We start from the raw sequence: 26,022 nt of genomic DNA on the forward strand, positions 1-26,022 counted from the left end.
ATTTTCACCGCCATTCAGTTGGTGCTGACATCTGCTCTGCATACTTGGTTGCTGAGAAGGCGATTAACCACCCACAATGGTGACAAACTGCATGCTCTTGAGTCTTCAGCTGGTGGACTATTCACTGTCAGACTGGACAATGCTGAGACTTTAAGCCATGGCACAAAACCTTACTCTTCATCTGAAGGAAGACCAGGCGGAACCCTTAGAAGCAAAACTGATTGCTGTGTGAAGTGTTCAGGGTTCCAGCCAACTAGCCATGCTCTCTTCCAGAATATTCCATACCATTTTCTCCCTCCCTAGGTTTTCTATGCCACCTCCTCAGTCATCATTAAGCTGTCTGGGCTTCCCACCTCCCCAACTTATTGATACCTAAAGGTATTTACAGTATTTCAAACTTCACAATTCTCCCAAGTCTGCCGAGTTCTCTCTTATAGTATGTGAATGGTTTCGGCTTACATAAGGAACCACACTCAGACAATGAGCTCACTGTTAGTATATAGGATGCTGGGGGGGGGGGATTCTATTGCAGCCAATGCAGTGTTACATGTACAACTCTACTCTGGAACTCTGAATTTAGAAATTAAAAATGTTCAGAATGGAAAAGATGGAAAGGAACAGAATAACCATGGTGCAGTTCGGTCTTTGATGGCCTCCTGCCCTCTAGATGTTTTGGCTGATAGGAGTTGTGCTGGGGGCTGGGGGGAGCCCTAGAGGACGCCAGGCTTATTTGCAAACACTTGCTAACTAATGATAGCTACTGTTAACAGTGGTTAGCACTGCTGCAGATGCAACTGTAGAAAGAAGGAAACATGCAAAGGGGTATAAACCATCATAACCATGATGAAGGACTGACCTTGATTATGAATACCAACTAACCAACATTACCCCTCAATGAATTCTTCTACACACCATTTGCTGCCAACAGGAGGCAACTTCAAGGCAATTTCTACAGCAGTTAATATTTGTGTAACCATCAGCACAACCTGAGTGGATAAAGAGCTAGGTACGCTTTGTTGTGATTTTTACAGTCACAGCAGTGCTGTTTAGAGAGCTGCTGCGATTACAGAAAACCGCTGCAAAAATGTACCAAATTAAAAACTTCAAAGCTAAGGAACACTTCAGGACTGGAAACACAGAAAATTCATCAGTATGTGCTACAGAGATGGCTTCGTAAGAGAAAATACTGAAAGCTTAAATATAAATAATGTGCCTAAGCAATTTGGTTTTTAAAAGGCAACATCAAGGGCTGCTTCTTGCAAACTATTTTAAAGTTGGGCTAACTTTCTGCAAGTTACTTTTGTAGTTGAAATTACTGGAGCAAAATTATCACCATATTACTACTGGAGAATGAAGGTAACATTACAAAAGCTTTGGGGTAAGGAAGTTGTCTCATAACATTCTAAAGTGAAAACGTCCCAGATGCCAAGAGCATGATTAGTTTATAAACTGTGCCCCTTTATAGTGTGACGCTGTGAGCTGTATTGTCTTTGAAAATGCATGCAACCAGTTCAAGTAAGTCAATGGCCTCTTTTTTTTTTCTTTTTTAAAGGGAGGGTGCTATAAAGCTTGTGATCCATTCCTGAAGTAGGAAGTAGAATATATTTTTTAAAAAACAAAACACACATACTCCACACAACACCATCATGATTTAAAGAAATGGAACTTCACAAAATCCCAAAGAAGTTATTTAATGTTGAAATTTGTATATGTTAATAGAGACCTGGCACTGAAGGCTTGTCTAATAGTGGTCTACATATATAGTTAAGAAAAAAATCAGCTTCCTCTTCCATCACACACATATTCACTTCTAGCTCCATAGACTCCTAGCTCCAGCTTCCTGGAATGCCTGGGTCCTTTTAGAACAGCCCACTGCTAGGTTTAAGGACTTGCTGCTTCTGTGTCAGAAAAACTGATCTTTCGCTTCCCACAAGAAAGCAGCACTGTTTTTGCCACAGTTAGAATATTCGTGAATATTCCATGGCTCCATAGACAATTAACTATGCCCTATGGACAGAATAGGGACGCGGGCAGCGCTGTGGTCTAAACCACAGAGCCTAGGGCTTGCCGATCGGAAGGTCGGCGGTTCGAATCCCCGCGACGAGGTGAGCTCCCGTTGTTCGGTCCCAGCTCCTGCCCACCTAGCAGTTCAAAAGCACGCCAAAAAGTGCAAGTAGGTAAATAGGTACCACTCCAATGGGAAGGTAAACGGCGTTTCCGTGCGCTGCTCTGGTTCGCCAGAAGCGGCTTAGTCATGCTGGCTACATGACCTGGAAGCTGTCTGCGGACAAACACCAGCTCCCTTGGCCTATAGAGTGAAATGAACGCACAACCCCCGAGTCGTCCGTGACTGGACCTAATGGTCAGGGGTACCTTTACCTTTATGGACAGAATGGAGGAAGGGGAAGTGGACTAAAAACAATATTCTAGTGTTACCAATTTGCCTGTTAGTATTCTGAAAACACAACAGAACCTTCCTTTGGAAGTTTTCTCTATAGCAGCTCCAGCTTCTAAGAAGACAAACAAGCATTAGGAGAGTGAGGGAAGAATCTTAAAGCAGTGTGTGTGGATGTAGAATTAATCATGTGTTCCTGGAATGGGTTACTGGCCTGCTTCTGAAAGTTTTGAAGTGATAAGCATCAAGTTCTACAGGTGTGATTCCCTCACAACGGATTGATGGGTCGTGCTTGTATTTTGCAGTCCAGTATCCAAAAAAGTAAAGCCATGGAAGGAGGAAAAGGAATGATAATCTGCTTTGACGTCTCATATAAAATACTATTTTTACATCAGGGCTTCTCAAATGTATTTGTCATGGTATCACTTCTCAGGTAAAACAAAAAGATAAATCCGTATGCAACTCAGGGCTAGTCAAAATACAACCACTGCAGGAACTGCTTGAAGCGGCCTCTGTATGGTAGTTACTTCATGCAGTGAGCTGTTAGAGGATTCTGGCTTGCTGAATAAGTAGGTCTCCATGGGGTGTACTGTCGCCACCAGCAATGTCTGACAGTACTGGAGAGAGAACTCTTGGAAAACCAATCCACAGGGCAATCCGGCACATATGAAATGGCTCACTTTACGAAGCATCCATCACCCAGAAGGTGGCAGGCATATTATGAGAAACAGCCCCTAAGAAAACAATGATCGGCAGAGCCCAGCACAGATTACATGAAAAAGGAGGGAGTTTTCTCCCACGGAGACATTGGAGGAAGAGAGAATAAAAATAAAAATAAATGAGTTGGCCTAATGTCACCCACCACAATCATTCAATTCAGGATGCCCATATGAGAAATGGTGTTCAGGTGTCACAAACCCACACTTGTAATTATGAGAAATCTCCAGATATATGGGGGACAGCTATTCTACTCCCTCTTCTGATGGCTTCGGAGATGAAAGTCAGAGGAATCTATTCTTTCCATTCGTAAGAAAACAAATGGGACCACTTTTAGATCATGAGGCCAAAAAGCAACTTCCACATGGCGAACATGCCGCCCCATCAAATACCAAGCAAAAAGAGAAACAATTCAATCTAAACAAGGTAGTAGTACAACATGGGGTGTGTGTGTAGCAAAACCATGTGATGCAACATTTAGGCTGTATTCACATAGCAGTTTATCCAATATCCCCACTAACTGTAAGTTTGCAGTATATTTGAGTTTTCACACAAAAACCCGCTTCCAGAAAATAGAATACAGTGGACCCACAATTTATGGTCCCTTTACGTTCGCAATCGCAACCTGTAATTTCCCACTCTCTGTTTATTTATTTCCCCTCCAACAGCACACTCAGTAGGTTTTCCTCATCAGCCTCTGGGAAAGAGATTAAAGGGGTCTGGGGGAGTGCCTCCTTTGGGGGGGAGGGTTCGGAGGGGGGTCCTGACTTTGCATGATTCTGCCTTTGTGCCCAGACCCCCAGAAATGATCCCTCACGTAAATGGTGAGCCAACTCTATTACACGTATATAGTGCTCGTTTCCATGTTATTGCATTCGGGGGGGGGGGGGATCTGCTTGCAACTCCCTTATCCCGGAAAATCATGGGAATAAAGAGACAAAATGTGGGGTGGTACAATTTTTTTCGTGGGGAATCACAGGGCACGTGTGTAGAAAGGGTGCAGTGATGTTGTCCAATGATGTTTGTTGTTGTGTCTCACCAAACTCACTAGCGTGGTGTCAATGAAATTTAGTGTGACATTCTGGTACAGTGGTACCTTGGGTTACGAACTTAATTCGTTCCGGAGGTCCGTTCTTAACCCGAAACTGTTCTTATCCTGAGGCGCGCTTTCGCTAATCGGGCCTCCCACTGCCGCCGTGCCACCGGTACGCGATTTCCATTCTCATCCTGGGGTAAAGTTCTCAACCCAAGGTACTACTTCCGGGTTAGTGGAATTTGTAACCCGAAGTGTTTGTAACCTGAGGTACCACTGTATATTGGTCAGAAAGCCACAGTTCCATAGCACTTCAGTATGAAAGGAATATTAGGAAACAGTACAGAAGCACTAGAATTATAATCAGGAAAACTAATGCCATGGATATTCTTGGTAGGTTTGTGAATCTAGCCCATAATGTCTTCCTTTGCTCACAAAGGCTGGATTTCCCCCACTCATTACAAAGCAGCTGGTGGGAAGGAACACACTAAAATGAACATGATCTTACCAACACTGTGGTTTCGGATGCATTATTAGTTTGCTCGTTTTCAAATGATAAATAAATAAAGATAAAAATGAATAAATGCATGACATAAAGTATACTTCAGCATAGATCTATGGAAGCCATCACAATAATTTCCATAAATGAGACTTGGATAAAGATTGAAATGCATCACTGCAGTTACAAATAAGTCTTGTCTTTTTTTAAAAAAGGAGGAAAGCAATTTCGTCCGCACCCCAACCATATCTCCAGCCCTGAGTAGTTCAAACTGCCTGCGTTGCTTTGCTAAACTGCCAGATATGTCTACTGGAAAATATCTTGCACTGTATAACATCTGGGCCTTGGGAGTGCCTTCTGAGACAATTGGGGGGAGGGGCGCGGAGGAAAGAGGAAAGTGGGGGGGGGGAGTGTAATGAGATCCTTGGAAATAGTTTCCCTAACCCTTAAATGGCAGTGACAGACCTGTTAGTAGATGCCTAACAAAAACCATCTTTCTAAAGCTTTTTTTTATAGCCGTGCACAATGAAGATGAAGTATTTTGAAGTGTCACAGTTACTTTTTAAATGCTTGCAGCACTGTAATAAGTCTTGCTTCTCCAGAATACTCTCCTAGTTACAAAACATTGTCTAGCCCCCGAATGAAGAGTGTGTATCTATCTGTCTGTCTGTCTGTCTGTCTGTCTGTCTGTCTACCTGGAATGTTTTTGCAATCAAACTGCATCTGAGGGCAATGGGCCATCATTGAGACTTGTTCCTTCCAGAGGGACTCACTCCACTACTCTATTCAGTGTGGTAGCAAGAAGTCCAAATGCACCCTTTTTTTTGGGGGGGGGACAAACAGGGACAGGACACAGAGGGAGGACTGAAGCCCTCATAAAGGAATCCACCAGACTGTGGATTATACAGTGGACTCAGATCATGAACTCTGCTTCCAAGACAGGGCAACCCACAGAACTCTGCTTCCAAGGTAGACTTACCTGATCCAATCCAGTGAGATCAGATCATGATTGGATCAGATGAGTCTACCTTGGAAGCAGAGTTCTGTGGGCTCTTCCTGCATCATACTGTCGGGTACAGGATTTCATTCTTTTTTTTTTTATAAAATTTTTTATTGCGTTTCTTTTCATAGGTTCACAGGTTCAGTCACAAAACAACAGGCAAGAGACAGTTTTCAAAAATAAAGAAAAATAGAGAAAAAGAGAAAATTAAATATGCTTCAGATCATCTTTCAAGAAGTTACTTTCCATTGGACCTCCTCACATCCTCCCAGCATTGCATTCTTTAATCTAACAATATCAGCAATTTATTACCTTATTTCACCACTTATTATACCTTTGGGTTCATTATGTTACCAATTTCAAAAATTTGTAATTTAATTTTAATACTTTTATAATAAACATAATATATTTATTTCGAATTTATCTCCTTTTTTTGTCACTTACTTTATCATTTACCTAATCAAATTGCGGAAGCATAACGTTTCCTAATCGTGCACAATCTTAACATTCAAACAACTTATAATATTTTTGCAAATAGTCCTTAAATTTTTTCCAGTCCTCCTCAATTGTTTCTTCGCTCAGATCTCGGATTCTGCCAGTCATTTCTGCCAACTCCACATAGTCCAACAACTGCGCCTGCCAGTCCTCCAGTGTGGGTAAATCTTGTGTCTTCCAGTGCTTTGCAATAAGTATTCTTGCTGCTGTGGTTGCATACATAAACAAAGTTCTGTCTTTCTTTGAAACCTTCCGGTCCACCATGCCCAGAAGGAAAGCCTCCGGTTTCTTGGGGAAGGTATATTTAAATACCTTTTTCAATTCGTTATATATCATTTCCCAGAAGGCCTTTACTTTCGGGCAGGTCCACCAGAGGTGAAAGAATGTCCCTTCTGCCTCCTTACATTTCCAGCATTTGTTATCAGACAGGTGATATATTTTAGCCAACTTGACTGGGGTCATGTACCACCGGTATACCATTTTCATAATGTTTTCTTTCAAGGCACTACATGCCGTAAATTTCATACCGGTGTTCCATAACCTTTCCCAGTCCTCAGACATAATGTTATGTCCTACATCCTGTGCCCATTTTATCATAGCAGATTTAACTGTCTCATCCTGTGTATTCCATTTAAGCAGCAAGTTATACATTCTCGAAAGTACCTTAGTTTTTGGTTCTAGCAACTCCGTCTCCAGTTTCGATTTCTTCACCTGGAAACCAACTTTTTATCCATTTTAAAGACCTCTTGAATTTGAGCGTAATGTAGCCAATCTCGCACCTTGTTTTTTAGTTTGTCCTGGCTCTGTAGTTTCCAGTTATCTCCAGATCTTTCAATTAATTCCCAATATTTTGGCCAGTAGGCCTCCATATTGGGCCTTTTTTTGAGAACCTTGGCCTCCACCGGTGATAGCCACCTCGGGGTCTTATTTTCTAATAAATCCTTATACTTCATCCAGACGGCAAAAATTGATTTTCTGACAATATGGTTTTTAAACAATTTATGCACTTTCGCCTTGTCATACCACAAATATGCATGCCAACCAAAAGCGTTATCAAACCCTTCCAGATCTAGGACATCAGTGTTCTCCAACAAGAACCAATCTTTTAACCAGCAGAAGGCTGCAGCTTCGTAATATAGCCTTAAGTCCGGCAGGGCAAACCCCCCTCTTTCCTTTGAGTCAGTTAGTATTTTAAATTTTATTCGGGGCTTTTTGCCCTGCCAGACAAACCTAGATATATCCTTCTGCCATCTTCCAAAGCATTCCACTCTGTCCACGACCTGTAGGGTTTGAACCAGAAATAACATCTTCGGCAAAACACACATCTTTATAGCTGCAATTCGACCTGACAAGGTAAGTTTCAATCTTGACCAAATTTCCAAGTCCTTTTTAATTTCCAACCAGCATTTTTCATAATTATCTTTAAATAAATTCAGGTTTTTGGTGGACAAAAATACCCCCAGGTACTTCACTTTTTTAACCACACTTAATTCTGTTTCTTTCTGGTACCCCTCCGTCTCTATAAGTGTTAAATTTTTAGTCAAAACCTTAGTTTTTTGTTTGTTTAGCTTAAATCCCGCCACCCGACCAAACTCCGAGATCAGTTCAAGAACTCTTTTTGTGCTAGATTCTGGCTCCTGTAATGTTAAGACTAGGTCATCTGCAAATGCTTTCAGTTTGTACTGTTTCGCTCCGACCACTATACCCTGCACCAACCGGTCCTCCCTAATCATATTCAGCAACACCTCCAGGACGGAAATGAATAAAAGAGGAGATAGAGGGCACCCCTGTCGTGTCCCTTTTTCAATTTTGAGTTCCTCCGACACCACATTGTTCACTATCAGTTTAGCTTTTTGTTCTGAATAGATTGCCTCTATTCCATTTTCAAACCCACGCCCCACACCCATCCCTTCCAAGTTTTTCTTCATAAACATCCAAGAAATGTTGTCAAATGCTTTCTCCGCATCAATAAAGATTAACACCGCCCTTGTGTTCCTAATCCGCAAAAGTTCCAATATATCGATAATGTTCCTAGTGTTATCAGACATGTGTCTACCAGGAAGAAAGCCTGCTTGGTCCCTATGAATTACTTCATTTAGTACTTTTTTAAGTCTACTTGCTAAAATGTCTGCAAATATTTTGTAATCCACATTCAGGAGTGAGATGGGACGGTAATTCTTAAGCTGAGTCTTTTCCGATTCTGACTTGGGTATCAATGTGATGAATGCTTCCTTCCACGTTTCCGGTGCTCTCTTCCCCTCCATAATCTGATTGCAAACCTCCAACAATGGTTATATCAGAAAATCCTTCAAAGTCCTATAATATTTGGAGGTGAGTCCGTCTGGGCCTGGAGATTTGCCAAGTTGCATGTTCTGAATGGCACCTTCAATTTCCTGTTGAGTTATTTTACAGTTTAGAGTTGATCTTTTATCTTGACTTATTTTAGATAATCCATTTGTCTTTAAAAATTGGTCTATTTCCAGCTCTTTCTGAGGCCCCTGTGCATAAAGATCTTTAAAATATCTGTGGAAGCACTTCCTTATTTCTTCTGGTTTCTGAACTGTTCTGCCTTGAATCTCTAAATTTGTAACCGTATTTAGCTTTTGCCTTTTTTTCAGCTGCCAGGCTAGCAGCTTTCCACATTTATTTGCTGATTCAAACGATCTCTGCTTCATTTGTTTAATTTTCCATTCTATCTCTTGATTAATCAATTTCGAATATTGTGCCTGATGGAATTTAATTTCTCTCAGCACCTCCTTTGACTTTGGTTTAGTTCTCAGCTTTTTCTCTCCTTCGCTTATTTTCTCTAGAATCTTCTCCTTAGGATTTCATTCTAAGGCATTTAAGATGAGAATGACTACAACAATAAGAATTATTTCCGAAGACCCAGCAAATGCACCCTGTATTACAGGTTATCCTGGGAACTGAGGAGAAAGGATCTTCTTTTTTGAACTACATACAGTGGTGCCTCACAAGACGAAAAGAATCCGTTCTGTGATTCTCTTCGTCTAGCGGTTTTTTCGTCTTGCGAAGCAAGCCCATTGACGGATTAGCGGATTAGCGCTATTAGCGGCTTTTAGCGGCTTATTGGATCAGCTGATAAGCGGCTTAGAAAAAAGGGGGGAAAGTGAAAAAAACCCGCAGGAACTCGCAAGACATTTTCGTCTTGCGAAGCAAGCCCATAGGAGATTCGTTTTGCGAAGCACCTCCAAAACGGAAAACTCTTTCGTCTAGCGAGTTTTCCGTCTTGTGAGGCATTCGTCTTGCGGGGCACCACTGTAGTGGCCAAAATTAGAGCACACTTGACTGTTTGCTAAAATGCATAGAGTGTGTGTGTGTGTGTGTGTGTGTGTGTGTGTGAATAATAACCTTTTCGTTGGGTTGAATGACAGTTCTTTTCAATATCTGCCAAGAATATAAAACTACTGAAATTTTAGTTATCTGTCAGAGGAGGAGAGGAAACATCTTTTACTAGGAAAGTACTTCTAAAAACTTGAATAAGCTAGCAAAGATTAGCACCATTTAACAGTTCTTCTTCATTACAGGTTTTGAGGAGGAGGAGGATAAAATGAAACAAATCCTCTTTCCTATTTGCATACTGTGGCATTAGAATGAAAGAGCACTCCAGATTCTGCCATTCACTGTGCCTAAGCTTGCAGATCCATAAAATCTGAGATCTTTTCAATTTGGCCAGGATACAAAACAAAACCCTCTTTTACCTACACAGATGAACATTCTTTTCTGCTCTTTTCCCCTCTGTGTGTGGAGGAAGAAAAAGGTTGTAGGAGGTAATTGAGACAGCATCCAGCTTCATTTTATAACAAGGGAAATTATACTCTGCAGATTTAGTCCTTAACTGTGCTCTGCAGTCAGTCAAAATAACCACCTGTAACCAGCAACACTGAATAGGCAGGCCATCACTGTTGCCACATGGTAATCAGTTTGCAAGGATTTCCAACATTGAAATTATCCACAATTGGTCACTGCAGCTTTTTTAGCAGCCAAGACAGTAAACCCTAATTTTCTTTAAATTCAATCTAACTGCAAAGTGCCCCATTCAAATATCACACCACTCTAAAAGCCATGTATCAGTAGCTTCCAGAATAACTAACTTCTAGAATAATGTGGCTCAAAAATACCAGCTAGTTCTTATATACATTGTTCGCCAGTTATTCAGAATCTAGGGTAGGAGTCACTTTCTCATATTGGGGGGGGGGGAGAATCATTAGGTGCAGCAGATAAATTCAACCTAATACAATTCAAATTAAAAACTGAAAAATATTAAGATGTTTCTCTTCTTTTACAGTTGCCTGAGTGCAAAATGTGTGTTCGCACAATGGTGCTGTCTCCCCTCTTCTCTCTCCCCCCCCCACATCTGCTCAAGGAGTTTCCCCAATATTTCAGAGCAGATCCAGGGAGGCCTTGGCGTGTGCATGAGAGAGAGGCAGAGATTTATTCTGCAAGTATGAATTTTCGCGCTTACGGAATGAGTTAGTTGGATACTGGCCCTTGGTTCTAAACTCAGATTTCTATGCATGACAAAACCAGGAAAATCCTGTAGAAGCTACTTCGTGATGGCTGTTCGTAATCAGATCTCTCAAAGATTTTACAACCACACATGGACTTTAAATAAAGTACAATAAATGCTGTTCCCACTCACTTACTTGCCTTTTTTTAATCGACAAATGAACAATTAAATCAACCACAACTTTCTAAAGGCTATACACTCAATACAAAATTCAGCAGAGAAAATTCTTAATTTTACTACCATATTTCTTTCAAGCTGAATTGTGGTGAAGGGGGTGATTTGTGGGGCGGGGATCTTGCAGCTGGGGAAGGGAGAGTTGCAGCGCACAGGGTGACCTCAACTGTTTTTCTTTCTGATTTGCAGATATGGAAACCAGTTTGGTATTTTCCTACACCTGAAAAGTGGTAAATAAATGTTTATAATAAATGCTAAGGGCAGGCTCGAACACTTATTTAGTGAAATGCAAAGTGCAAGGTATATGCATTTTAGATAACAAAAATGAACTGTAACAATGGGGATAAATGCTACTGTTTGTAAACTGTAAAATATAATGTATTGTTTATACATCTAAATCTTGCTATGTGATCTGGCAACAGTCCAGTCAAAACTCTTTGCTAGAACACTCTCAAGGACATATATAGAACGTTGCTCTAAAAGAAAAAGTTACCTGACTCCTGAAGATAGCGATACACCAAGAAATTCACTTCGTCACTGGTTATGCTCATCTTAGCCCCACCTCAATATGATGAGGTCTGCAAGAAGTGTGATCCACGCTCTGTTTGAAGAGGAAGAATGATAAAACACAGCTTTGGATTACAATCACCTAGTTGCTTTTAATTAAACATTCATTTCTATGGCCACATACTAAGGTATACATCAATTTACATCTGAATTACAACCAAAGTTCAAAATGAATTGACCATAGGAAAATAATAATCATCATCATTTACGGAGTTGGGACACCATTTAATAGAAGTCTTGAAAGAGCTTTCCCCATGCATTGACAACCTCACCGTCAGGTTACTGCAATGTGTTGAGCTGAGTCTGGTGCAGAGCACAGTAGCTAGGTTGACTGTGGAGGGAAACTACTCTCAGCATAGGACACCTTGCTTGCTGGATTTGCAGGGCGGGATGTGCACTAGTTGCCGATCTGTTACTGGGTCAAATCCAAGGTGTTGCCACGAAAATATAAGGCCCTCTTGCAGCTCAGAACCAGGTTACTTTAAAGACTGCCTTGTCCCCTGTATACCCAATAGGTCACTGTGACCTATGAGAGAATCTCAAGTGCAAGTCCCACAGTCATTCAGAGCAGGGCTTTCAGTGTGGCTGCCCCTGTTCTGCAGAACAGCATTCGTGTTGAGATGCAGCAGACACCCACTATCAGCACTTTTCAGAAGCAACGGAAGACAGTTTTGCTCTGACAGGCTTCTCGAACAGAATGAATGGGGTCTCTGCCATAAGTGTCTATTTTGTATTTTTTTAAACACACACACACACACACACACACACACACACACACACACTTGCTGTTTATAACTTTTTGTTTTTTGCTATTTTCACTATGCATGGTGCTGAGGTGCTTGCGCAGAATGTAACAACAACAACTCCGTATATAATTTTAGTACAGTGCTGCTCTCAGCGACTGCAAAGGACCTAAAGCCACCAGGCTCATAGATGCAAAAACACATGGCAGTGGAAAAGCTGCTGCAGCAAAACCCTCTCTAGGTTTTTCCAGCTCTCCAGCAATACGGATCCGCTTGACCCCCCTGGCACCTACAATTCTAGCTCAACCATACTCTATTTTTAAACAGCTCAAGTAGGATGCCTCCTCCCTCCCCCCATCCATTCCTATAAATTAGATTTGTGTCATAATGCATCATTAAAATCAAATGCAAACATTGCAGAACAAACAGAGAGGTCTATTTAGAACAAACCACTGAGGCAGAATGTCCCTTTGCCCATTTGGCAGCACAGTGCAGCAATTTGGGTCATACAGACCTTCATTGTTCTAACCCAACGTCAAAGCATTAAATAAGAGTTATTGACACCTTCCTTCACTGCAGAAACTACATGGTTGCCCCCAAAGTGTGGGGGAAATGAAAGAACCCAAAGCAAAGCCCCCTTATCTGGCACTGCTTCACCAGGTGAGATAGCATTTAAGACAACACTTAAGAAATTATTTGGCAGCGAATAGGTCATAAAAGTAGGGACGCGGGTGGCGCTGTGGGTAAAACCTCAGCGCCTAGGACTTGCCGATCGTCAGGTTGGTGGTTCGAATCCCCGCAGCGGGGTGAGCTCCCGTTGCTCGGTCCCAGCGCCTGCCAACCTACCAGTTCGAAAGCACCCCCGGGTGCAAGTAGATAAATAGGGACCGCTTACTAGCGGGAAGGTAAACAGTGTTTCCGTGTCCTGCGCTGGTTCGCCAGATGCAGCTTGTCACGCTGGCCACGTGACCCGGAAGTGTCTGCGGACAGCGCTGGCTCCCGGCCTCTAGAGTGAGATGAGCGCACAACCCTAGAGTCTGTCAAGACTGGCCCGTACGGGCAGGGGTACCTTTACCTTTACCTTATGTCATAAAAGTACAAACTGAGTAACTTAAATGTAAGAACACCTATGGAAACAAGAGTTTATAACCAAACGAGCCTCTTTTTCAAAGAAAATATTGTGCATTAAAAATAAAAGGGCCGTATTAGCTTTTAAACACATAAATATGCATAGACAATGCATCAAGAGGCCATGTATTTTTGCCTTTCAACCTACAAGACTTCTCACTACAGCAATTTTTTTAAAAAATAATTTGATCTAGTAGCTTCAGTATTTACACTGCCCCCTCTGCCCACTGGAAAGTATTAAACAGCATTAAACAAAAAATAAGAAAGGGCAGGTTATTAGCGTCGTGGCTGGCCTCTCTTTCCCTTCGCAGCTAAGAGAGCCTTTGCTCCTTGAAACTGTGCTCAGCAATCCCTGTTGCTTAGAGTAGCATCTGCTGCTTTAAGTCAGCTATGCTCATCTACAGGTGTCCCCAGAAGTGAAGGTCATGCATGACTCTAGCAGATGTCCCTGCATTATTTATGTGAGCCGCTCTTCGGAGCTGTGTGGTGCTTTTATTTTACTGTCCTCACATATTTCGTCAACAATTCAGATTAATTACCCTCACCGACACTAACCCTGTAGTTTGACAATTATGGCAAATTCTTCCTTCTTCCTAAGTGTTAATTTTATTTACTGTGGTGATTTGTACTTCATACAAAAAGCAACCTCCGTATTATTATTATTATTATTATTATTAATTATTATTATTTTGCTCTTGAGGAAAAGGCTTGGTTTCTTATCCTCTGCTCCTCCAGATGATTTCCTAATTAAGGCTCAGCTTTCAGAAGCATTTAATACTTTTTTTGGGGGGTGGGGGGGTTAAAAGCACCTGTCAGGAATATTCAACAGTATAAGAAAGACACAAATGATAAAACGATGGTGCAAAATGGGATCATTGTTTATCTTAAAGCCCAGTCCTGCGGCTAGAGAAAAGAACTGTTTTGTACATGAAATACTGGCTGTCATACCACTGCAAGATCAGTGAGTCGTCAGCTAAGCAGGTTGCAACTAAGCAGTCAACCAGAAATAGCCACTGTGGCGCTTGAGTCAATGCCAGGATCACACAACACTGTTGCACCACACAGAAATGGCATGTGGTGGACAGGGAACATCTCACTCGTCCATCCTTTCTACAGGCATTTGTGCCACTATGGAACTATCACGACTGTATATAGCTTTGGAATCAGGGAGTTGATGCCTTTTCTTCTTGTTGAATTGCACCAAGGTCATATTTAGCAAAACTTGAAACTCTTAGACGCATCATGCATACATACAACCAAACAAATGAACCAAAGTGCCTTGTAGCAGCAGGATGCTTCCATTAAACAAACAAACTCATATTTATTTAAGTATTTTTATGGCCCAAGATTTGTGATGCACCGGTCTGGAACATTTCTATTTAAAACAATAATTAAACTGCCAAAAATATTAACGAGTTACCATATTTCAGTCCACTGCAACATTCAGAGACTGGGCTACAAGATTCAAGATTGGTTCCAATGTAATACAGTGGTGCCTCGCAAGACAAAATTAATTCGTTCCGCAAGTCTCTTTGTCTTGCGAGTTTTTCGTCTTGCGATGCACGGTTTCCCATAGGAATGCATTGAAAATCAATTAATGCGTTCCTAGGGAAACCGCCTTCAGACCAGGTCTGGGGACAGTCTGTCCCCGTACCTCATCTGAAGGCTGGGGGGGGGGACAAGGGCTTTTCTTCCCACCCCCAGCATTTTAAAAAACCCCGGGACAGCGGAGGACTTCTCCGCTGTCCGGGCGATCTTAAAATGCTGGCGGGCGGCATTTTAAAATCACCCCGGGACAGCGGAGGACTTCTCCGCTGTCCGGGGCGATTTAAAAGCCCCTGGGAAGGCAGGCAGGGGGGACAAAGACTTTCGCCCCCCGCCCGCCTTCAGAAGGTGTTCCCGCCCCCCGCCCGGCTTCGGAGCAGCATTCCGAAGCCGGGCGGTGGGGGCAGGTGTTCCCGCCCCCCCGCCCGGCTTCGGAGCACCGGGAGAAGCGATCTCCCCGCAGCCCCTTGCTTCAAAAGAGGTCCGGGGGCAGCGGGAAGCGCTTCCCGCTGTCCCCGGACCTGGGGCTGCGGGGAGAAGATCGCTTCTCCCCGCCGCCCCTTGCTTCAAAAGAGAAGACCCGCTGTCCCCGGGGCAAGCTTCGTTTTGCGAAGCAAGCCCATAGGGAAATTCGTCTTGCGAGGCAACTCGAAAACGAAAAAACCTTTCGTTTTGCGAGTTTTTCGTCTCGCGAGGCGTTCGTCTTGAGGGGTACCACTGTAATGTATATTCAAATAATGGTCACACAATGAGCGCATGCAGACAGACAAATCATATTGGAATGAAAGATCCATAAAATGGGTTTAGCCCAGTGGATCCTTTTATTAATGACCCTGGAAAATTTACACTGAAAAACCCATTTGAACTTAGCATTCTTATGTATTTGTCCTTACAGAATGACCAGAATGACACATAAGAATAATGAATGAAAGAATACAGCCCTTAAGGGATATGGATTCTAGTGTGCAGTCTGCAACAGATTTTCTGAGTAATTTCTGCCATGCTTGTTTAATCTCCGCCTGCTTGGTTCTAATTTATGACAGAGTTCAAACATATTTATTGAAAAGTTTTTATGAATATGAGATCATTGAATGACACCTTGACTGAGCATAGCTCAAAAAACCACTTCTCTCAGAGCTCTTGACAGTACATAATACATACATCATTTTCTTTGTATGTCACCTTTCCATAGTTAAATCCATGCTCAAGGCTTGCAACATGAAATATATATATATATGTAATTACAAACATAACAAAATGAGTCATAAACAATAAACAAACAATAAATAAAATATCAAAAAGTATCAACAACAGCCATTCTATGGATGCAGACATGTTACATTAGAACTGGCCAGAGTGACGTGAATTCTATAACCAAGATATATTTTAAAGGGATAAATGTTATGTATGTATGTATGTTCTTAGGCACCTACCTCTAAAAATAGACTCAATGCCATTTACAATAAGAATGTACAGCAATATAAAATATGCAAAATTAAAACAGCCATACAACTGCACTGACTATTAGTGGATGCATTTCTAAGAATACACCACCGCCTCCACCCCCTACGACCAAAACAGACATAAGACAGCAGAAAAATGCCTGGGAGAAGACAGCCTTTGCCCGTCACTGAAAAATATATTAACGTCGGCACCAAGAATATAGCTCTTAGTAACAATCCAAATATAGCTATTAGTAACAATATGTATTTACATGATCGATGGTTCTTTTTATCTTGATTAGAATCCCTTTATTAATTAGATTAGAAGCCAAAGGAAAATCATTGTGTCTATAAAACCGCTTAAGTACACAAATCATAAATAACCTACATCCTCCTTCAAAACAGCGACTTTTTTTCTCCGTTTGCATTAGCATTCCAAACACCTACATCTCTGGATGCATTAATACATTTTGTCCTGAAGACAGTAAACAAGAATTTGCTTGGCATAAATAAACCACTTTGCATCTTCATACACACTATTACTATGCAATGCTAAAAAACAAGGCTTTTTTGTTGTTTGTTCCTTCCATCTACATTTCTGCAGGTGCCACAGGGCCAACCAAACACAGACAACAAGAAGGATGAAGGAAACAGAGTGTGGCTCACATGTGGTCATGTGAAGGTAAGCTGTGCCTAAGTATGAATGTGCAGTCTCCCAGAGAGGAGATCTCAGCTGTTTAGCTCCTTCTTGGTTGGTTTTGCTGTTGTACAATGCCAAGTTGTGCAGTGGCTGAACAGGTCATCCGAACCCAGGCTCGTAGTTTAGTTCTTAGCTACAGTATGTGGCTAAGGAAGAGAGAGCTTAATCACCCGTTCCTGTTCAGACAACACGCAGTGCAGCATGGCAACAAAAGTGACAAGCAAAACAGCTGCAAGCTCCTTTCCAGGAAATCACATGTTCACACAGATCATGTGAACAGGCACCCTGTGCATTCCAATGCCATATTTTCTTTTCCATAATGGACACGTCATGCATCTGTGCACACAGTAATCTCGCATCTAATGCTTTGCATTTAAACAGTCCTTTTCCTTCACATGCGTCGTACTTTAAGCAAGCATGTCTGAGTTTAGTTCTGTATAGTGTACCTTTGCTTCCGCTGTTATAGCATAGCCTGCTGGTATGATTTAAATTTATAAAGCAAGAACACAAGCCTTGGCTACGATTACTGGGAACAAGCTCTGAGCTTGCAACTTGCCGGTTTGGAGGACTCACTCAAATCACAATTTGCCAGTTCAGATGTAGCTGTAAACTGTGATTTGATCAAACTAGAAAGTACAGTGGTACCTTGGTTTTCGAATGCAATCCATTCCAGAAGACCGTTCAACTTCCGTAAGGTTCGAAAACCAAGGCACAAAGGGCTATTTCAATGAAAAAATGGGGGGGGGGGCTCAGCGGAAGCCGTTCCAACTTCCGAGGCGTGTTTGAAAACGGAAGCATTTACTTCCGGGTTTTTGGCATTTGAAAACCGAAACGTTTGGCTTCCAGGACGCTCAAAAACCAAGGTGCCACTGTATTCTACTAAGTAAAGTGTGTGATTTGGCAAGGAGCAGAGAGAGAGAAGAGAACAGAGTTAATTCCTGATCTTTAAACCATGGATAGCTCTGTTGGTTAGATTGGTGCTGACAATGCCAAGCCTGTGAGTTCAATCCTTGTATGGGACAGCTGCATATTCCTGCATCTCAGGGGGTTGGACTAGATGATCCTCAAGGTACAGTGGTACCTCAGGTTACAGATGCTACAGGTTACAGACTCCGCTAACCCAGAAATAATACTTCGGGTTAAAAACTTTGCTTCAGGATGAGAACAGAAATTGCACGGCAGCAGCGCAGCGGCAGCAGCAGGAGGCCCCATTAGCTAAAGTGGTGCTTCAGGTTAAGAACAGTTTCAGGTTAAGAACAGACCTCCAGAACGAATTAAGTTCTTAACCTGAGGTACCACTGTACTTTCCAACTCTATGATTCTAGGACTGAAGAATCAGAGAAGGTGTCTGAACGAAGCCTAAGTATGCAATCTTGATTAAACATTGTAAGAAGTGATTTGCTAGATCAAATCAAAGTTCTCCTCCTTTAGTACTCTTTGCAAGAAACCCAGTGACTAGCAGGTTTTAGGTGGTTCACCTGAAATCAAACAGTAGTCCAATGGCGGATTGCTATATACCTTCTGCCAACACCTGGGATAACACACATCATAAATCACTAACTAGCTCCCTGATCTAACTAATAATTGTTCAGGAGCAAAAAATCTATTTCCCCCTTAAAAGGCTACTATTCTGATTATAAAGGAATGGTGGGGAGCCTCCTGCAGTAAGATGGGCAAAATAATTGTGCCTAAACAATAAAACAAACCCATTTTAAATCACAAATGCTTAATCTGTCTTTGTTTTTTTTTTTTTATAATAATTTTTATTACATTTTTCCAAATTACAAATAAGAAAAGACAGAATAAAAGAAAAGATAAGAAAAAAGAACAGAAAATAACATCCATTTCAATAACTTATTTCAAATTTCCATCGGACTTCCCCACGTCTCCCGCATAGTGCATTCTTGATAATAAAGTCATCAGCAAATTATACCCTTATTTCGTGTTTTTCTTTATATTTTCAATTGCAATTTAAGTTTAAATCTCTTGTTCTCCGTTTACTCTAAAAATATAACCTGATATCATTTAACCCATTTAAACTTTGGTTCTTTCCCAAATGTTAACAATTTCTTAAATAATTAAACTTCATTGCTGGGGCTAACGTTCTAAATCATACGACATCTTATGTTTCATACAACTTATAATACTTTTGCAAATAATCTTTGAATTTTTTCCAATCCTCCTCCATTGCCTCTTCTCCCAGATCCCGGATTCTTGCAGTCATCTCAGCCAGTTCCATGTAGTTCATCAGTTGCGTCTGCCACTCCTCCAGTGTGGGCAAATCTTGGGTCTTCCAATACTTGGCGATAAGAATTCTTGCTGCAGTTGTAGCATACATAAAAAAAGTTCTATCCTTTTTTAACACCTTCTGGCCGACAATGCCCAGAAGGAAGGCCTCTGGTTTCTTGGGAAAGGTGTACTTAAACACCTTCTTTAACTCATTATAGATCATTTCCCAAAAGGCCTTCAATCTTGGGCACGTCCACCAGAGGTGAAAGAATGTCCCTTCAGCCTCCTTACATTTCCAACATTTATTATCAGACAAATGGTATATCTTAGCGAGTTTGACTGGGGTCATGTACCACCTGTATACCATTTTCATAATGTTTTCTTTCAAGGCATTACATGCCGTAAACTTCATACCGGTGGTCCATAACTTTTCCCAGTCTTCTGACATGATATTGTAACCAATGTCTTGAGCCCATTTTATCATGGCTGTTTTAACTATTTCATCCTGAGTGTTCCATTTAAGCAGCAAGTTGTACATTCTCGAAATTACCTTGGTCTTTGGTTCTAACAACTCTGTCTCAAGTTTCGATTTTTCCACCTGGAATCCTATTTTTTTGTCTTGCTTAAAAACCTCATTAATTTGGGCATAATGTAACCAGTTTTGCACCTTATCCTTTAATTTTTCAAAGCTCTGCAACCTCCAATTACCTCCAATGTTTTCTATTATTTCCCAATATTTCGGCCAGTATGCCTCCATATTGGATGTTTTCCGAGCTTTGGCCTCTATTGGTGAAATCCACCTCGGAGTTTTACTTTCCAATAAGTCTTTGTATTTTTTCCAGACCATAAATATTGCTTTTCTGACAATATGGTTTTTAAACATTCCATGTGTTTTCCCCTTGTCATACCACAAATACGCATGCCAACCTAACGAATTGTTAAAGCCTTCCAGATCTAGGACATCAGTATTTTCCAATAAAATCCAATCTTTCATCCAGCAGAAGGCCGCAGCTTCATAATATAACCTTAAGTCCGGCAGGGCAAACCCCCCTCTCTCCTTTGCATCAGTTAATATTTTAAACTTTATTTGGGGCTTTTTGCCCTGCCAGACAAATTTAGAAATATCCTTCTGCCACTTTCCAAAACAGTCCACTCTGTCCACGATCTGCAAAGCCTGAAACAAAAACAACATTTTTGGCAAAACGTTCATTTTTATAGCTGCAATTCGGCCTAACAAGGATAGTTTCAATCTTGACCAAATTTCTAAATCTTTTTTGACTTCTGACCAACATTTTTCATAATTGTCTTTAAATAAGTTCAAGTTCTTGGAGGACAGATTGACCCCCAGGTATTTCACTTTTTTAACAATGTTTAGTTCTGTTTCCCTCTGAAACCCCTCTGTTTCAGTAACCGTCAAGTTTTTCCCTAACACCTTAGTCTTTTGTTTATTCAACTTAAAACCCGCCACCCGACCAAATTTCTGAATCAATTCCAAAACTCTTTTTGTGCTAGATTCTGGCTCCTGTAATGTTAAAACTAAGTCATCTGCAAATGCTTTCAGTTTATATTGTTTCGCTCCGACCCGTATTCCTTGTACCTGCCGATCCTCCCTTATCATTTTCAGCAAAACCTCCAGGACTGAAATAAACAACAGAGGGGATAGGGGGCACCCCTGGCGTGTTCCTTTTTCAATATGAAGTTCTTCTGTCACCACATTGTTCACTATCAACTTAGCTTTTTGTTCAGAATAGATTGCCTCTATTCCATTCTCAAACCCCCTTCCCACTCCCATCCCTTCCAAGTTTTTCTTCATAAATTTCCAAGAAATGTTGTCAAAGGCCTTCTCCGCGTCAATAAAAATTAACACCGCTTTGGTGTTAATATTTGTTTGTAAGAGTTCCAAAATATCGATAATGTTCCTGGTATTATCATACAAATGTCTACCTGGGAGAAAGCCTGCTTGGTCCTTATGGATTACTGCATTTAATACCTTTTTGAATCTGTTAGCCAAGACATCCGCAAATATTTTGTAATCCACATTTAGGAGTGAGATGGGGCGATAGTTCTTAAGTTGAGTCTTTTCAGTTTCCACTTTAGGTATCAATGTGATGAATGCTTCTTTCCACGTATCTGGTGCCCTCCCTCCCCCCATAATCTGGTTGCAAACCTCCATTAATGGTTGCATCAAATAGTCTTTTAAAGTCCTGTAGTATTTGGAGGTAAGTCCATCGGGGCCCGGAGATTTGCCTAATTGCATATTCTGAATGGCATCCTCGATTTCCTGTTGTGTTATTTTACAATTCAAGATTGATCTCTTCTCTTGAGATAATTTTGGTAGGCCATTATCTTTCAAAAATTGTTCTATCTCGGTTGCCTCCTCGGGTTCTTGTGTGTACAATTTTTTAAAATATTTCTGGAAGCACTTTCTAATTTCTCCCGGTTTCTGAAAGTTTTTCCCTTCAACTTCTAAATTGGTAACATAGTTTAATTTTTGTCTCTTTTTCAACTGCCAAGCGAGCAGTTTCCCACATTTATTCGCAGATTCAAAAGATCTTTGTTTCATTTGTTTGATTTTCCATTCCACTTCTTGGTTAATCAATTTCGCATATTGTGACTGGTGAAATTTGATTTCTCTTAAAGTCTCTTTTGATTTTGGATTCACTCTTAATTTTTTCTCTCCATCACTTATCTTCTCCAATATCTTATCTTTTTTACTATTCCAAAGTTTTTTCTTAATTGTATTCTGTTGTATCAGAAACCCTCTCATAACAGCTTTACTTGCGTCCCAGATAATTCTTTTTTCCACCGAGGTATTCAAGTTGATTTCAAAATAGTCCTTTAAAGTTTTTTGGGCCTTCTTTACAATCTCTTGATCTCTTAACAGGTTGTCATTCATTTTCCATCTGAAGGAGTCGGCAGTAGTAAATCTCATTTCCATTTTCAAAGCGTTATGGTCGGAGCAAGTCTTTGGGCAGATTTCTATTTTTGTAGTCTTAGGTGCCAGCCCTCTAGTTGCCCAAATTTGGTCGATTCTTGTCCATGACAGGTGGGCCTCAGAAAAAAAGGTTCCTTCTTTACCTAGGGGGTTTCTCGTCCTCCATAAATCAATTAGGTCCATATTGTCAGTTAGTTCAAAGAAAGTTTTTGGTAGTCTTCCGTCTCTAGTCAAATTCTGATTCTGTGACTTATCCATCAAAGTAGAGACGACCCCATTCATATCTCCCATCATAATGATGTTGGAGTAGTCCAGATAGTCCAGTAATGTCTCGTGCAGCTTCTTATAAAATTCTGATTTCCCCTCGTTTGGTGCATAGATTCCTAATATCAAAACTTTTTCTCCTTGGGTCAGAATTTCAATAGCCAGGATTCTTCCTTGTTCATCTTTAAACAAAAATTTTGGTGATAGATTCTCTTTGGCGTAAATCACCACGCCTCTCTTCTTAACTCTATCTGATGAAATAAATTCTTGACCTAATCTTTTATTTGTTAACACCTTCCTGTGTAACCTGGTCACATGAGTTTCTTGCAAGCAGATTATGTCCAAATTCTCTTTCTTTAATATATGGAAAATCCTTTTGCGTTTTTCTGGGGAATTCGCGCCATTAATATTCCAACTATAGAGCTGCAGAGACATCCTGTATCAATCTGTTGTTACTCTTATTGGGTGTCTTCTTTTTTGTCCAAATCCGAGGGTGGTGGCTCTTTTCCTAGCTCTGGTGGTGGCCAAATAGCTACCACTCCTTTCTGCAAGTCTTCTCCGTGGTCGTGTAGGAACTTCTGGCTATCCTCTTTCGTTTTGATTTTTATCTTCTTTCCTTTGTATTTGAACGAAAGGCCTTGTGGAAACTCCCACCTGTAAGGTATTCCGTTGCCTCTCAAAAGTCCAGTTAGGTCAGTATAGTTAGATCTTAGATCCAGTAATTGTTTAGGTATGTCCTTGTAAATTTGTGCTCTTCTGTCCTGGATCTCAAGTGCTTTATTGAAATGTAGGTCGAGTAGCTTGTCTCTCTCCTGCTTAGTCCTTAAGATAATCAAACAATCTCTAGGTCTGTCCTTCCCAGCAGCCCTTCCCAATCTAAATGCAGTTGTTATTTTAAAGTCTGTATCTTCGTTTATACCCCAGAATTTAGAGAATTCTTCTGTCAAAAAGCCAGTCAAGTCCTCTTTCTCGATCTCTGGGATAGAGCGTAATCTCAAATTATTTTCCCTGTTTCGCAGTTCCACCAAAGACAGATAGGCCTGCTGGTCAGTAATATGTTTATGGAGTGGCCTTACCTCTCCTTTCAGTTCCTCCACTTCTTTAGTTACTGCTTCTACTTTCTCATTCGCAGCCTCGGCCAATTTTCGATTTTCAGACACAACGTCCTTTAGGTTTCCAATATCTTGTGAATGCTTAGCCACCTGTTCAGAAAGTTTGTTGATTGAAGATGTGGCTAAGTCAATTTTTGCAGTTTGATCATCCACTTTTTTGTTCAAAATTGCAAATTGTTGTAGCATTTCCTCTAAAAGAATGTTGGATCCCCCAGCTGCCATATCTTCACTTGTTAATTGTTCTGGTTCTTCAGCTGGGGTTGTTGGTAATGGTACAGCCTGTAATACCGCAGGGACTGAAGATCTACGGCCCTGGGAAACCAAAGTTGTTTGTACCAATTTGCCTTTCCCTGCTTTCGACGCAGCTCTTGTTTTTGGTTTACCACTCATTCCACACTCATTCCACACCTGTCTTTGGATTCAAGGTCAAACTGTCCAAAGTTCCATGGGAAAGACAGGCCTCAGAGTGAGTCACCAAACCACAGAGAGACAAAACAAAGTCAGTTCTCAGGAAATTGTAAATCCCAAACTCCACTAGAGGGAGTATTGTTCAGTTCATGAAAGAAGAAACAAAGTTTCCGTCGCCATTAAAGTTCCTACAGTTAGTTAGATTAATAAATGTCTTTAGAGAAGAACTTTTCCTTCTTGCAGAGCCCTCTCAGTTTTGCCACAATAGTTTCCTAAAAGGTGCAAAATACAGTTGCTTAATTGTATCCACCGGTAGTGCCTCTAAATATCTGTTTCAACTTTGTAAGTGTATCCACAACACAGCTTTTTGCCCGCTGCAAAGTCCGGGACTAGGGATTTTCAAGTCTTTAAAGTTTTGAAAGTTTTAGCGGAGAAGAAACCCCAAGTGAAATAAACACAGTCACAGAAAAATAAAGATAACTTGCCTTTCCCTTCAATTTCCGAATTTCTCATTTAAAAGCCCTTTTGTACTGCTTCCAGCTTGTCAGTTTCTTTGCCTTTGATCATTAAGCACCTCCGGGAGACGGACTTCCTTTTTCTCGTCTCCCGCTTTCAGCCGAATTCACAAATTTGTAATCCAATCTCAAATAGATCCTACTCACGAGTAGTTACTTGGTAATCCAATGTAAAGGAAGAAAGGTCGGCGCTCATCGGTAGCAGCTGCGCGGCTTCACTCCCGCAGAAAGAGCGATGAATCCACAGCACCGCTTCCCCTCCGCGCTTCCGGAGCCCCTTACGGGGTCCCTTCTTCGTTTTGGGGGTCGCTCTCGGTGCCCGCCGGATCCCACGGCCACGAGCTCGCTCTGCTCGTGGTTTAACTTAATGGGTCGTCGCTTCGCCGTAGCGAACAACCCTTTTCTGCGGAGCCCCTCTTTGCTGCGCAAAGAGGACCGCCATTACACGTTTCGCGCCGCCTCCGGAAGTCCTTAATCTGTCTTTGAATTGCTAGAGCAAACTCAGTTTAGTGGACAATGCTGAAGTTATCAGTTCTGCAAAATTACGGCCTCAGGACTCTGATTGAATATGCAGAACTGGCAAAGCTGATGGGGAAGATCCGAAACCAGCGCAACGAGCTGTTTGAAAAGGACTGGAGTAAATTTATACACTATATGAGAGAACATTGTAAACATTTGAAAACGTTTGCAGGTTTGAGTTAAAATATTTTGTAATGTTAATTTTTGGAACTGGTTTGCAATTATCAAGGTAAATTTTATATGTATAGAAAAAAGGTAAATAAGTTGATATAGAAATGCTAAGATGAAAGTGAATATTTATGAAAGCCGGGGAGTGGGGGGTGGGGGGAGACAAGGCTCAGGATGAACAAAGTTTCAGGTGATGATAAGTATGGATTGTGACTATGGTAAAACAATTAAAACTTAATACAGTGGTGCCTCGCAAGACGAAATTAATTCATTCCGCGAGTTTTTTCGTCTAGCGAATTTTTCGTCTTGCGAAGCACGGTGTCGGAAAAGTTTTGGAAAAGCTTCAAAAATCACCAAAAACCTTAAAAAAGGCTACCACACCGTGTTCTATGAGTTGCTCCTCGAAGTCAAGTCACAACTGTATTAACGGTGTTAAGAAGAAGAAGAAGAAGAAGAAGAAGAGTTTGGATTTGATATCCCGCCTTTCACTCCCTTTAAGGAGTCTCAAAGCGGCTAACATTCTCCTTTCCCTTCCTCCCCCACAACAAACACTCTGTGAGGTGAGTGGGGCTGAGAGACTTCACAGAAGTGTGACTAGCCCAAGGTCACCCAGCAGCTGCATGTGGAGGAGCGGAGATGCGAACCCGGTTCCCCAGATTACGAGTCCACCGCTCTTAACCACTACACCACACTGGCTCTCTAGAAAAGGAAACAAACTTGCAAGATGTTTTCGTCTTGCGAAGCAAGCCCATAGGGAAATTCGTCTTGCGAAGCAGCTCAAAAACCGCAAAACCCTTTCGTCTAGCGAGTTTTTCATCTTGCGAGGCATTCGTCTTGTGGGGCACCACTGTAAAAATTATTCAAAATAAAAATTACGGCCTCAGGACTCTAGAGAAAGAGTTGCTC

The 26,022-nt window shown here is 41.3% G+C and overlaps 1 protein-coding gene across 5 annotated transcripts in view; it reads right to left on the reverse strand.

Moving 5' to 3' along the window:
- TBL1X (transducin beta like 1 X-linked) overlaps positions 1-26,022 on the reverse strand; it is a 141,248-nt gene that overhangs the window by 23,718 nt on the left and 91,508 nt on the right. For 4 of the 5 annotated variants that reach the window (XM_082220119.1, XM_082220118.1, XM_082220120.1 and 1 more), the window contains one exon: positions 11,335-11,442. In XM_082220119.1, the coding sequence (XP_082076245.1) occupies positions 11,335-11,392 (58 nt within the window). In that variant the 5' untranslated portion in view covers positions 11,393-11,442. Of the gene's footprint in view, positions 1-10,907; positions 11,037-11,334; positions 11,443-26,022 lie in introns of those variants that run through there. The other variant, XM_082220121.1, reaches the window with a different exon arrangement.

This window comes from Podarcis vaucheri (genome assembly GCF_965113315.1).
Source record: "Podarcis vaucheri genome assembly, chromosome: 4".
Lineage (NCBI taxonomy): Eukaryota > Metazoa > Chordata > Lepidosauria > Squamata > Lacertidae > Podarcis > Podarcis vaucheri.